The following is a 14,620-nucleotide window of genomic DNA, read 5'->3' on the forward strand; positions in this document are numbered from 1 at the left end:
AGGGTAATTTATTGACGGTCCCTAAATCAGCCTCCCGCGCAGCGCGAGGCTCTGGGAGGCGGCTAACCGTCCTGCTGCTGCCAACACTGGGGGACACCGAGGAAGAGACGCCGCTGGGTGTCTCCGGAGTGGATGTGTGTCCAGTATCCAAGTTAAAAGTAAGTTGTGGAACAGGTGGACCAGCCTCCGCACCTGTGGCAGCACTGGCGGCCGATGATGATGGAGGTGACCGTGAGGGGGACGAGGCGAGGCCGAGGCGAGAGAGAGATGACGGCGCTGGCGGCGAGAGTGGCGGGAGAGCTGGAGCTGCGGTGAGAGGCTGTGAATGGACTGCGCTGTCTGCCTGGATCAGACGTGATGAAGTGGTGTTGGAGACATTATTCAGGGAGCTCGCTGGCTTTTTGTCACAGCGTGTGTAGTTTGCCAGCTGCGTTATAACATCAGTGTCTGGTGCATAGATCCAGGTCACAGCGGCTGTTAGCGAGCAGCGCGGGCTTCAGACAGTCGGTCACCATTTGCTGCTCTCGTGTTTCCCTGGTGAGCTAAATGCGGCTCTGTTGTCTTTTTGAAACAATATCACGACTTTGCTAGTTGATGACTTTTTCTGCATGTGTTTATGAGGCTATATGGGTGATGTCTGTTGTTCATTGTTCAGGAGGTCAAAGGGCCACACAGCCTTTTGAGTAAGTACACAATGTGTACAACCCCGTCAGCTTTGACTCTTCATGTACATCATGTCTCTGTCTCTCACACACAGGATGCCCTCACTCACTTCTTAAGGAGATGTACTGCAGTAAAAGTACGACACTGAAGTGTGAAATGTCAAAAACAAATCAGAAATACTCAAAATTGTTCTTTACGCAACTGTTTTTCATCCCACCTCTGATTTTCCTATAATGACACCTGAACACACAGAAATGTGACGTTTCAACAGTCTCATGTTGTCGTCCTGTTGTTCCTGCAGGGCTGAGTGCTGTCTCATCACATGTTCACCGTCAGCACCATTTTGAAGAACGTGACTGAAGCTCAGAGTCACTGCAGAGAAAAACACACACACCTGGCAACTACAGACAACATGGAGGACGTGAAGATCCTGAACGACATGGCAGATAAAAGCTCAGTGGTGGACTCTGAATACAGCCACGTGAGTTCACCTCTCTCTCTCGTCTCAAAGCCATTTTGGACGATTACGTGAACGTCAGGCCGGCAGGTTGAAGCTCACTTTATTTTGGTGGCTTGTCCACAGAAGTAATGTGGATTTCTGCCTGTCGTTGGTAAGATTTCTATACGGGTTCAACATGGTGTGAGAGAAGATGGTACAGCGGCCTGGTAATCTGACACCTGTTACCTGCTGCCTGACACGTACCTCAGTGTGTGAAGATCATATCTGATCATCTCGTCTATTCTGGTCTACAGTTCCTCTTTTCTCTCTGTGTGTGTGTGTGTGTGTGTGTGTGTGTGTGTGTGTGTGGGGCCCCTCCCTCTGCTGTTTTATACTGTTTTACTTTGTTTATATGTGGCGGACCCTGCCACCTCTCTAGCTTCAAACAGTGTTCTGGGACCTTATTCTCCTCTGAGACCAGCTTGTTTATTCACTGATTTTGAGTTTGTATTATCACCTCATTAATATTGTAAATATTAATATTCTGAGTTTGAATTTCTTCTCCAAATCTACATAGTGCCCCTTTAAAATAAGAGACCTCTGAGAGATCAACCATAGTTGTTTTTAATGTGATTTTTGGCCTGTTTCACAGGACAGGGGAGGAGAGGTGACAGGAAGCCTGATGAGAGAGAGGGGGGACGACACGCAGCAAAGGGCAGCAGGTCGGACTGGAGCCTGGGCTGCTGCAGCGAGGACACGGCCTCTGCAAGTGGGACGCGTGCTCTACCGACTGAGCTACCAGGACACCCACCAGGTGGGAGGTCTTTTAAATCATAATGTTACGATGGTACATGGCTCAGTAGTTGATGAGTGTCTAGTGCATTTACTCAAGTACTTAATTGGACTGTTTGTATTTTATGCGACTTTATACTTGTACTCCACTACATCTCAGAAGCAAATACTATCAGCTGTATTTGCTAGTTTTCATATTACACACCTGAAAACCACGTATCTCCAGATGTGTTGCTGGTGAGTGTTTGTGATGGACTGAAGGATGAAGTGTTCCTTCATGTGTTCAGAGAATCCTCCTCCTCCTTAAACCAAATGAACTCTTCAAAAACCCTCTTGGATTAGCCGCAAAATGCATCGTCACACAGCTGAAAACAGGCTGTTTTTCTGCCTTTTTACAGATACGTGGTTCTCACAGGACAGCCACAGTACAAACCTCTGATGATCTTATAGAAATGTGACGTTTCAACAATCTCATGTTGTCGTCCTGTTGTTCCTGCAGGGCTGAGTGCTGTCTCATCACATGTTCACCGTCAGCACCATTTTGAAGAACGTGACTGAAGCTCAGAGGTACTGCAGAGAAAAACACACACACCTGGCAACTACAGACAACATGGAGGACGTGAAGATCCTGAACGACATGGCAGATAAAAGCTCAACGGTGGACTCTGAATACAGCCACGTGAGTTCACCTTTCTCTCTCGTCTCAAAGCCATTTTGGACGATTACGTATTATCACCTCATTAATATTGTAAATATTAATATTCTGAGTTTGAATTTCTTCTCCAAATCTACATAGTGCCCCTTCAAAATAAGAGACCTCTGAGAGATCAACCATAGTTGTTTTTAATGTGATTTTTGGCCTGTTTCACGGGACAGGGGAGGAGAGGTGACAGGAAGCCTGATGAGAGAGAGGGGGGACGACACGCAGCAAAGGGCAGCAGGTCGGACTGGAGCCTGGGCTGCTGCAGCGAGGACACGGCCTCTGCAAGTGGGACGCGTGCTCTACCGACTGAGCTACCAGGACACCCACCAGGTGGGAGGTCTTTTAAATCATAATGTTACAATGTTAAAAAAAAACACTGACAGGAAACATTTCATGGCACAGTGAGTACCTTTTATACTGAAAGATCCTGCTGATAATATTTATATACTTTTACTCATGTTAGGTTTGGACTTCAGGACTTTTACTTGTAATGGAGTATTCTCACCATGTGGTGTTAGTACTTTTACTAAAGTAAAGGACCTGAGCAGCTCTTTCTCCAGTGTCCAGCTACAGTTTAAGAATACACTGTGTGCTGATGTTGTATGCTGCTTGCCACTTCTACCTCTGTTCTGCATTCAGAACTTGTTTTGACCCAGTCTTGAATGAACAATAGTATGTTCAACCCTGTTTACTGTAAATGTGTTGTTCTCGTCTGTTTTCCTGTCATCGACACTTTGGTAGCCAAATGAAGTATGCAAACCATGTCATGTATACAGGTTTAATGTATTGAGGTGTACTGTGAGTCAGATGTTGACAGCTACTTGGAATAGCATCAATTATGTGTGCAAATCATAGGTGGACAGTGACGTATCGTATTGAAGCCGTGTCAGCTTTAATGAGCTACATCAACAGCCACAGTCTGAAGTCTCACATTAGAGCGAACAGAGAGCCGACGAAGATGGACGCAGTCCTGCTGCTCATCATGGCTGCATCAGGTCAGTAGTTTATTTGTTTTATAGATGTTTATATTCTTTTATTACAGCACATAACCTTGTGGGGACAAAACTGTCATCAGAAGTCTAAATTAAAAATGATGTCCCACATTTATATAATCCTTCTCCTTTGATTGACGCACAGACTGATGCAAACTGAATCCTCTGAGTTTGATTTCTTTTACCCTGAAATATTTTGTGGTCACGCTGCAGCTCTTACAATCTTCAGCTTTCTATTTTTTCCAGTCCAGCTTTGGTGTTTGCCGTTTACAAACCATCACTGAGTTCCTCAATATTTCTCGATGCTGAACTGACTTTTAAAACAGTAAAAAAAAAAATTAGGAAAAAAACCTTAAATACTACACAAATAGCATGAGACAGATTCATCTTAATTGTGAGACACTTATTTTCATATAGTGTTATTTATTTAATGAGAAATTATGAATAACACTATTTTTTTCCCCATGACTTGTTGAACGTTTTAAATAAATGCGAGTCAAACTTTGATGTTAACCTTTCAAAACTGTTGAAAAAATTATAATAATTCAATGTGAATGATGATTATATATCCCCTAATGCAATACTCAACCTTTTTTTAAGATATTTTTTGACATACAAATACATTTTTGGTTCTTTTATGTGTGTTACACCATAGGACATTATGTCACACTAAAGGACAGAAATAGTAGTCATTAAAGAGTAATTGAGAGGTGTTACATGAAAATGTCAGAGATGAAAGAATATTCTTTTTTTTACAAACAATATCAACCATATTTTTAAACAAAACAAAAAATAATGATTTTCACCTAACTTAACTGACCACTCAACAGAGCAAATATTTTAAACAAGCAAGTTTAAAAGTGTGTCAGGGGGAAAGAACATTTCATTTATATCAGTCATGTTTTTAAAAAACAAAGCAATCATTTTTCATCAGATAACCAAAAAACTCTTAATTTAATTAATGTTATAATTTATTTAATTTCATTTCATTTTATTCAATTGTTTAATACAGGAGTTCTCCTCCTCCTCCTCCTCCTCCTCCTCCTCCTCCTCCTCCTCCTCCCTTTCCTCTTCTCTCCCTCTTCTCTTCCTCCCCTCCTCTTCTCCTGCTCCTCCTCTTCACCTTGACTTCTCTTCTCTTCTTCCTCCTGTCCTTCTCCTCTCCTTATCCTCACACTCTTCTTCCTCTTCCCCTTTCCCTGATCTTAATTTCATATCCTTCGTGGTTTACTCATTGAACATTATCCAATCAAGAGGTGTGGGTTGAGCAGCACGGTGCATTCGCTCTGGTTCAGATATGACACCAATTATCTCCTGCTGTGAATAGTAAATGCAGTCGGGTTTCTTTGGCCACACAAATGAATTCTTCTCACCTTTCTGGATCATGTAATTGATTTTTATCCCTTCTCCATTAACCACCATGATCTGGCCAACATATGGCTTGCCATCATATTGCACAATCACAAATTTCCCTTCTGTGTATTCATCATTAATCATTAATCATCAAAAACTTGGTACTTTTTTCTCATGACACTTTAAAACAGTACAAATTTTCAACAAAAACAGAAAATATTTTAATTAATGGAGCTATTGCAGTTAAAAACACTGAAAATGGTCAAGGGAATAAAAATTGTTTTAAAAAAAAATCTTATTTAATTGTTTAAAATGCTTCTTAAAGAGACCTTGTCCTCCGGAGTGACAGCTAAAGGTGTCACACCGGAGGACATTTCTGTCATCCTAAAGGACATTTCAGCCTTTTGTGTGAGTTAATGACCATGCCAATCCTAGCTAACCTGTCTTTAGCAGTTAGCAGTTAGCATTTGTATAATTTTCCATAATTATGTAGTTTAACCAACAGCTTTTAATTGAAAAATATAATTTAGTGACATCACACCAAAGGACAACAAAACTGAACACTTTCATAGTGGTTTGGAAAAAGTTAAATATTTGAATAATGCTGAGACAAGAACTTTCCATGCACTCATGTCATTGGCTTCATAGGAGGCTTCAGTAACAAGAATTTGAATGGGGTCCTTCAATTAAATAAAGTTGTTCGTGGAATTGCCCAATTTAAAATCAGAATAAGGTGTCACACTGAAGGACATGTTTTTTTTTGTGACAAAATGTATCAAGTTCCTATGCATTTAGAAATGTATGGATGAAAAAAGTGATTGCCATTTATTAATATAAAGACTTGTAAAATTATGCCTGACTTATTTATAAACATTTTATGCTTTTTGGGACGGGACCTTTAAACCTCCTGACTTCAAAAAATGTGAACCTCTCTTTTCAGTAAAACTACAAAAGTATTATCAGATCAATGGACTTAAAGTATCAGAATCCATTAAAGGAGCATTCTGTAGTTTTGGTGAAGAAATGTTAATGAGCAGAGAAAGATCTTCACTGGCTGATTTTTTTCTGCCTAAACAAACTAAATAATCAAACTCTTTGTTTTCATGACTGAATAAACAAACTGACCTTAAAGGACGACACAGTTTATACTGTTTTACTTTGTTTATATGTGGCGGACCCTGCCACCTCTCCAGCTTCAAACAGTGTTCTGGGACCTTATTCTCCTCCGAGAACAGCTTGTTTATTCACTGATGGAAAAGATAAATATTTCTGAGTTTGTATTATTACCTCATTAATATTTTGAATATCTATTTTTTAAAAGAATTTCTTCTCCAAAACTACGTAGTGCCCCTTTAATGATCAGCCTCTGTGCATGAGACGCATGCTCTACCACTCGAGTTACTGGGACGTCCCGGAGAACCACTGGTGTAATATATAACTATGTATTTTACTGTATTTCAGGTTGTCATGTGTCTTTAGACTAAAATCTTCATCTGAATAACACTTAAATGTACTGCAGTAAAAGTCTGATATTACCATGAAATGCAATGGAGTAGAAATATAAAGTTACAGAAACAGACATACTGCAAATTGTCCTTAAAGTGTCAACAGACACCCCCAACCCTGTCACTAGTTTAAGTACAGTACTGAAGTAAATGACTTTGTTACACTCCACGACTGATTTTACTGACAGAGACAACGACACACCTGAATACACTGAAATGCAACGTGACAAAGTCCAGATGATTCATAGAAGTCATGTTTCACCCAAATGTCACCAGTATGCATGTCTGTCCCTACAGGGCTGAGTGCTGTCTCATCACATGTCCGTCGTCAGTACCATTTTGTTTATGACCTGAAGAACATGACTGAAGCTCAGAGGTACTGCAGAGAGAAATACACTGACCTGGCAACTATAGACAACATGGAGGACGTGAAGATCCTGATCGACACCGTAGATAAAAGCAAAGTGTCCACTGTGAGTTCACTGATGTCTTTCTTTAGTCTCAAAGCCATTTTTGACAATCATGTAAATGACACGCAGGTTGAAAGTTTTGCACTTCCACATTGGTGTAAAGTCAGTAGATACAATTTGAAGTAACATTTTGAGGTACTGTACTTGTACTTGAGTATTTCCATGTAATGCCACTCTGTACTTCTACTCCACTACTTCTCAGAAGGACATTGTAAGCAGCACTTTAATCTTGTGTCTGATTAAGGTGCAGCTTGAGTTTAAACTACTCCTACCTCTACCTCTAGAAAAAGCCTCATATTTATTTGTTTACAATATGAAATGTACTCAGACTATATGTCTACATATGTCTATATATGTATACAACGCTCACTCCAAAGAAGTTGGGACGTTGTGTAAAATACAAATTAAACAGAATCGGGGAATGTGATAATTTGCTGATCCTTTTTGACATAAACTCAATTTAAAACAATACAAAGACAATTTATTTATTTCATGTTCAACTTCACTGACTTGTGTAAATATATGTCTATTCTGAAGCGACGCGTTTCAAACAAATTGTGACGGGGCAACAAAAGCCTGAAAGTTGTTGTGTGGGAACCTTCCACAGGTAAACAGGTTCATCGGTAACAGGTGATAGTATCATAATCGGGTATGAAAGGGGCGTCCTCGAAAGGCTCAGTCGTTCACAAGCAAGGACGGGGCGAGGTCGTCAGACACATGATTGTATAAATGATTTTACTACATGAGCTCAGGAACAGCAGGACTGAAGTCAGCTCTTTGCAAATGTTTGCATTGTGTCTTTATTCTACACAGCGTCCCAACTCTTTTAGACTCGGGCTGTGAAGTGTTTTTAATATAAAACTCCCTCGTTGTGTTTCACCAGACTGAGTGTCCCTGTTGAGCTGCAGTGGATGGAAACAAAAGGAGGGAATGTTGTATTAGAAAGCCTGTCACTTTGGAAGATGTGAACTGGATCTGTGTCACTCAGACTGCTGAAGCCTCAGATTCACCTCTGAATGTAGTTTTACTCAGGATGAGGACTGTGGATTTTGACCCCCGTCACTGACAGGATACTGAAAGAATATTACCAGGGGATAATATGGCCAGTATGAACAGGAAGAATGATCACAGCATGCAAATCCTGTTTCAGTGTACATGTGGGCACCTAGATATAGTTTTAAGAAAGACTTAAGGGTTTTGCAAATTGTTGTGTGAGTTGAGCCAAAGTCGTTGTAAAGTAGAGGCAGTATCAAGACTGAACATGTTACATGAAAACATTTCCTTTAGCAGCTCAAAGCTAGAGCAGGGTCGAACGCTTTATATTAAAATTCAGCCTAAAGAAAGATGCATTAAAATATTGCTTTCAGGATTTCTGGATCGGGCTGTATGATGCCGTGAACAGCTGGAGGTGGTCACTGTCAGACACCAGTTTCTACAAAGACGGGGAGACTGAGTTCAGACAGTGGGGGACTGGACAACCAGACAACTATCAAAGTAAAGAGCACTGCACAGTGATGGATGATGGTGGACGATGGCATGACTATGATTGTAAAACTCCCCTTTGGCCAGTCTGCATGGATGTCAGAGGTGAGAATATTCAGCAGTGAAGTTTAAAACACACCAGTTCAGGTTCTTGAGCTCTCCCTCATTATTTGGGCCGATACAGGATCAGTCAGTCAAACTTTATTTACAGCACCTTCCATCAAAGTTAGTACAATTCAAAGAGCTTCACAGACGACTGACAAGCCAATAAGGCAGCAATGAATATTGATGATTTGACAGCAATGCAGATGAGAATGAGAAAAAGAAGCTTGTCAGTGATGAAGGACTTGTTTGGGTGGAGCAGGTAGAAGAGCATTGTAATAGTCCATCCTGCTGGATTTAAAAACATGCTTCAGTCTCTGAGTCACTCAGACGGAGACGTGGCCGCAATTTAGCTGTTTCAGATAATAAAAGGCAGATCTGGCTCCACAGCCCACATGAAAGCAACTGAGTACATGTACTCTATTACTACACTACTTTATTTACTGTGTAACTTCCAAAGAAGTCAGATGATCCAATGTTTTATGTGAAAGCAAATATTGGAGGAAAGTTAAAGAAAAGAAAAGCTGAAGACAGATTTGTGTATCAGAACTTTTTTCTTTTCTTTCCTCTCCCATCAACCATCTGACGAGCCCTCAGATGTATCTGGTGACCCTTCAGAGGGGCCCGTATGTTTGTGTTTCATAAATCTGAGAAAATATTCACATGAAGAAGAAATAATGTGTCAATCTATTAGATGTAGATTTTAAGGATGTGATTATTAATGGGGAGAGACTGAAGAAATACTCAGTAACATTTATTAAGATGATCATGTCTTCCATCTTTATTTTACAAAGTCATTAGTTCAGTGGATTTATAATGCTGTGAATACTGCCACAGACACGGCATGGATGGTAAACTGTATGTTATAGTACCTCTGCACAGCACTGTGCTCTGTTTTCAGGGCTGAATGTGACGTTTGTCCTCATCGAGACTCCCATGACCTGGACTGAGGCCCAGAGCTACTGCAGAGAACACCACACAGACCTGGCCAGTGTGAGGAACACAGCAGAGAACCAGGAGGTAAAGGACGTGATGACTTCAGGACAACGAGCCTGGATCGGCCTTTACAGAGACTCCTGGAAGTGGTCGGATGGAAGTAACTCCTCATTTAGGTACTGGGATGAAACTGAACCTAATAACCATGGTGGTGTGATAGAGGATTGTGTGATGGCACACTTACCCACCTCTGGAAAATGGAGGGACGCTCCCTGTGCCTGGAAGCTACCGTTCGCTTGCTACAGCCTACGTGAGTGTTAACTCTTGATTCAACTTGTATTTATATTTGGATTTTGGTTTAATTTAGCATTAAATGTCCTCAATGATAATGTAACAAAAACAACACAAAACATAAAGTTATGGACAGAAAATAAAATGTAAACACTCCTGATGTTTATCATTGACATGAAATTATCTGTAAAGTTAGCAAACAGATGCCACAGATGGAGGACAGAGCCACATGTTCCCTGTCATTGTTCAGACTGATGAGTCAATATTTACATGAACATATGTTTTGCAGTTGTAGAATGACACAATGGACTTAATGCAGTGGTGTAACAGTATGAACGTACTGTGTGTTTGAATACAGCTGCAGTTCAGACAACGAGCAGCAGCAGCACCACATCCAGCACGCCACCAACCTCCAGCATCACGCAGCCTGACGCCGGTGAGTTCTGTTAACTGTATGTGACTGTGCGCATCGTCTACATTACACACATAATGAGATATTTTACTTCAGCTGCAGTCATAAATCCAACTCCTAATCTTGCCTCGGGCACCAAAATGGCGAGAGCCGGCCCTGCCACAGATGGAGGACAGAGCCACATGTTCCCTGTCATTGTTCAGACTGATGAGTCAGTATTTACATGAACAGATGTTTTGCAGTTGTAGAATGACACAATGGACTTAATGCAGTGGTGTAACAGTATGAACGTACTGTGTGTTTGAATACAGCTGCAGTTCAGACAACAAGCAGCAGCAGCACCACATCCAGCACGCCACCAACCTCCAGCATCACGCAGCCTGGCGCCGGTGAGTTCTGTTAACTGTATGTGACTGTGGGCATCGTCTACATTACATACATTGCTCCTCGACTGTGGAAAACCCTCCCAGAACACCTGAGGGTTCCACAGTCGATTGATTGTTTTAAAAAGGGCCTTAAAACGTACCTTTTTAAAAAATCTTTTAATCTGTAATCTTGCTTGTGTTACTTTGATATCTGCTTTTAACTCTGTCTTAACTTCTTTTTCTTTTTTTTGTTGCTGTTGTAGCACTTTGAGATTTTTGTTAAATATAAAGTGCGTTACAAATAAAATTTATTATTATTATTATTATTATACATAATGAGATATTTTACTTCAGCTGCAGTCATAAATCCAACTCCTAATCTTGCCTCGGGCAACAAAATGGCGAGAGCCGGCCCTGCCACAGATGGAGGACAGAGCCACATGTTCCCTGTCATTGTTCAGACTGATGAGTCAATATTTATATGAACATATGTTTTTCACAGTCCCTACGACTACAAAGCAAGTGTTCAAAGTGCGTCTGGAGAGAAAGGACTCCTCTCTGGATCTCAACGACCCTGCTGTGATGGAACAAATGTTGAAGGAGGTAAATCATGTTGGACCTTTCTAATTTTATACACAAACAGAACAAATTCAAATAAAATCAGACTTTATTGATCCCCGAGGGAAAACTCAGCAGAACAAGAAACAGTGTGAAGAGGTAGGAAACAGATAAACATGACATGAGCTGAGCATTGTGTAGGAAGCTGTGCACGTACATATGTGCAGGATTAAAGAGTGTAGTCGTGCCACTCTGCAGGCCTGACTGAGGTACAACTGTGACTCGTTAAGAGTCGACGCTCAGCACAAACTTTACTGTCAGTTTTAGAAAAGCCAGAGCCTTTACAACAGAAGAAAGAGGAGGAGAAAGTCAGAAAGGACAGCAGGCCAACAGGGCGACGCCATCTTAGGGAACACAACATGTGAATATATAAACGTGATGCAGAGCGCTCCTGAAATAGAGGAACATATAAAGAACAGTGCAGAATGTAATATCTCTATGTGAGTGATAATGCTGAGGAGGTTTTATCAGCTCAAACAGAGGCTGAAGGACCAGGGGGTGGATGGAGACGTCAAACTGAGCTGGAGGAAGCAGTCGGATGGAAAGGTCTTCCACAAGGAGGAGGAGACAAAGAAGAAGAAGGACGAGTTTTAAAGGGGCACTACGTAGTTTTGGAGAAGAAATTCAAACTCATCATTTTAATATTTACAATATTAATCAGGTAATAATACAAACTCAGAAATATTTATCTTTTCCATCAGTGAATAAACAAGCTGTTCTCAGAGGAGAATAAGGTCCCAGAACACCGTTTGAAGCTAGAGAGGTGGCAGGGTCCGCCACATATAAACAAAGTAAAACAGTATAAACTGTGTCGTCCTTTAAGGTCAGTTTGTTTATTCAGTTTATTCAGTCATGAAAACAAAGAGTTTGTTTATTTAGTTTGTTTTGGCAGAAAAAAAAAATCAGCCAATGAAGATCTTTCTCTGCTCATTAACATTTCTTCACCAAAACTACAGAATGCTCCTTTAATGTTGAGTTTGTGTGTTTCTTTCCTCAAAGTGCTCATGTAATGTGTCAGAATAGACCTGCAACATGTGGATGAATCGATCAGTCACATCAACTATTTTGATCATCAGTTAATCCTTTTAGTTATTTGTCAACTAAACATACCAAATATTCTCTGGTTCTAGCTTCTTCAATGTGAGGGTTTGATGTTTTCTTCTCATATATGATCATAAACTTAATATCTTTGTGTTTCAGACTGTTGGTCGATTATAACAAGACATTTGAAGTGATCTCATTGGGCTGTGGGAACTTATAACAGACTTTATTCACTCTTTTCTGACATAGATGAGATAATATACTGTGTGATGAGATAATAAACTGTGTGATGAGATAATATACTGTGTGATGAGATAAATGACTGCAGGTTAGATCAGATAAGAACTGACTGGAGGAAGCTGCAGTGAAGAAAACATTAAAAAGATGAGCTTTAATGTTTGAAGACTCTTTAAAATGAGAAGTCTTTGTTCATTTCAGAGTGATATTCAGCACCTCACCTTTCAGTCTATTGAGCCAATCTGTGTGTATTTACAGCAGCAGCCTCTAGTTGGTTGATTCAGAATGACTCTGATGTTGTTGCTCCAGCTAACAGGAGCTAACTGGCTAAATTAGCACTCGTTCAGTTTGCTAGTTGAAGTGAGGCGGGCGCATGTGATTGGCTGACAGATGACGGGGGCGGTGCCAACACCACTGTCAATGAAATGTGAAAAATGACAGAGTGAAATAAAGTGTGTCCTTATAAAAAGTGTGACATTAAATAAAGAAGTGTGGTTTGAGAAAATGTCAGAACAACTCTGAGTCTTTTTAAAGTCTATTATGAAATGAAAATAATATCCAGTTGATGTTTTTATGAACGTGATGATGAGTTAACATTTCATAATGAGTTGAGCTCAATCATTTCTTCAGTTATTAAATTGGGTTCATTGATGAATCTTGTAGATTCACAGGATGCAGAGGTGGGATGTAACTTGGTAGTAAGAGTGGTAGTAGTAAGTAAGAGTGCCCGACTCTAACGTGTTTTGTAACAGAACTTTTACTGGAGTTAAGGATCTGAATCCTGAGCCCTCTGAGGGGCTCATGGTCACAATGATCCTTTGGGGGCTCCGTACTTTACAAAGGTGTCCAAAGGTCAGTGGATTAAATACAAAACACAAAAATGTACATTGCGCTCAAAACAAAGGAAAATGTTTGTTTCATCTCTGATTTATCTCTTTCTCTCAACACGTTTGAACTGGGCATTATAAACTCAAACTCTTACTGTATTTACTTTTTATCGGCATAATATTTACCACCAGTTAACCACATTTATTCTTCAAGTTCTTTGTTGTCATTTGCAAAACTAATACAGTGATCCAATAAAAGGAGGTGTGTCCCTGTTGGAGCCATGTTACTTTATTCTGATTTATTCTATTTTACTATTATGATGTTATTGTCCGATTAATTACCTTGATGGGTGTGAGAGTATTTCCTTGATTATTCTGATATTATTTATGTATATGTATGTTGAAGGTCTCCCCCTGCTGTCCTCTAATATGTACTGCACCTGTGGTAGCCAGGTGGGAGTGACACGTGACTGGAGACAGGTGTTGAAATCATGGTGAGGAGGGAGGTCGGTGATGTCTTATGACCACACACACCCACGCAAGCTTTGTGTTATTGTGTAAGGAGAAAGTTTATGTTTATGATACTGAACGCGGAGCATTACACAAATAAATGGATGTGATGCAACGTAACAGAGATCTCTGTGATTGTTTGGAACAAAGAGCGGTGGGTCAGAAACCACATCCCCGACAGAGACAAGCGTCCGAGTTCATGAAAATGTGCTGAGAAGACACAACAGTCCCATTTGTCCTCTTTAGGGAATTAGTTCGGGAATGTTTTCGAGTCACTGGGTCACATGACACAGAAGCTATTGGAAAAAACTGCTGAATTCTCATAATAAATGTTCATATAAAATAGAAGAAGCATTAAAATATAATAGAAACAGATGAGTGTCATTGATCCCATTCAGTGACACAATTCAGCATCGGTCTGGAGTCACTGGGTCACATGACACGGAGGCTGCTGAAAAAAAGACTTTACCTTATTAAAATACTTTTGCACAACAAACACAGAACACATTAGCAGTCAGAATAAGTGTGCTGCATGAAATCAGTCTTTTTTAATCATAATATTCACTAACATCGTGACGTCAGCGTGGAGAAACTTTGTTTTCGTGTTGACCAAACAAACAACAGGGTAATTTATTGACGGTCCCTAAATCAGCCTCCCGCGCAGCGCGAGGCTCTGGGAGGCGGCTAACCGTCCTGCTGCTGCCAACACTGGGGGACACCGAGGAAGAGACGCCGCTGGGTGTCTCCGGAGTGGATGTGTGTCCAGTATCCAAGTTAACAGCAAGTTGTGGAACAGGTGGACCAGCCTCCGCACCTGTGGCAGCACTGGCGGCCAGTGATGATGGAGGTGACCGTGAGGGGGACGAGGCGAGGCCGAGGCGA

At 40.8% G+C, this 14,620-nt stretch overlaps 1 protein-coding gene across 1 annotated transcript; it reads left to right on the top strand.

Annotated features, from left to right (window-relative positions):
* Nucleotides 1-555: 555 nt before the first annotated feature.
* On the top strand, nucleotides 556-11,717 carry LOC311264711 (macrophage mannose receptor 1-like; the record flags this gene model as incomplete). The annotated part of the gene is made up of 12 exons (XM_084365802.1): nucleotides 556-799; nucleotides 965-1,144; nucleotides 1,755-1,916; nucleotides 2,394-2,573; nucleotides 2,771-2,927; nucleotides 6,745-6,920; nucleotides 8,285-8,504; nucleotides 9,403-9,747; nucleotides 10,087-10,164; nucleotides 10,452-10,529; nucleotides 11,008-11,108; nucleotides 11,595-11,717. The coding sequence occupies exons 4-12, from the start codon at nucleotides 2,415-2,417 to the stop codon at nucleotides 11,715-11,717; spliced, it is 1,437 nt and encodes a 478-aa protein (XP_084221928.1). The 5' UTR covers nucleotides 556-799; nucleotides 965-1,144; nucleotides 1,755-1,916; nucleotides 2,394-2,414.
* Nucleotides 11,718-14,620: the final 2,903 nt, after the last annotated feature.

The sequence above is a fragment of the Pagrus pagrus genome, assembly GCF_965226575.1.
Source record: "Pagrus pagrus genome assembly, chromosome: 11".
Classification (NCBI taxonomy): Eukaryota; Metazoa; Chordata; class Actinopteri; order Spariformes; family Sparidae; genus Pagrus; species Pagrus pagrus.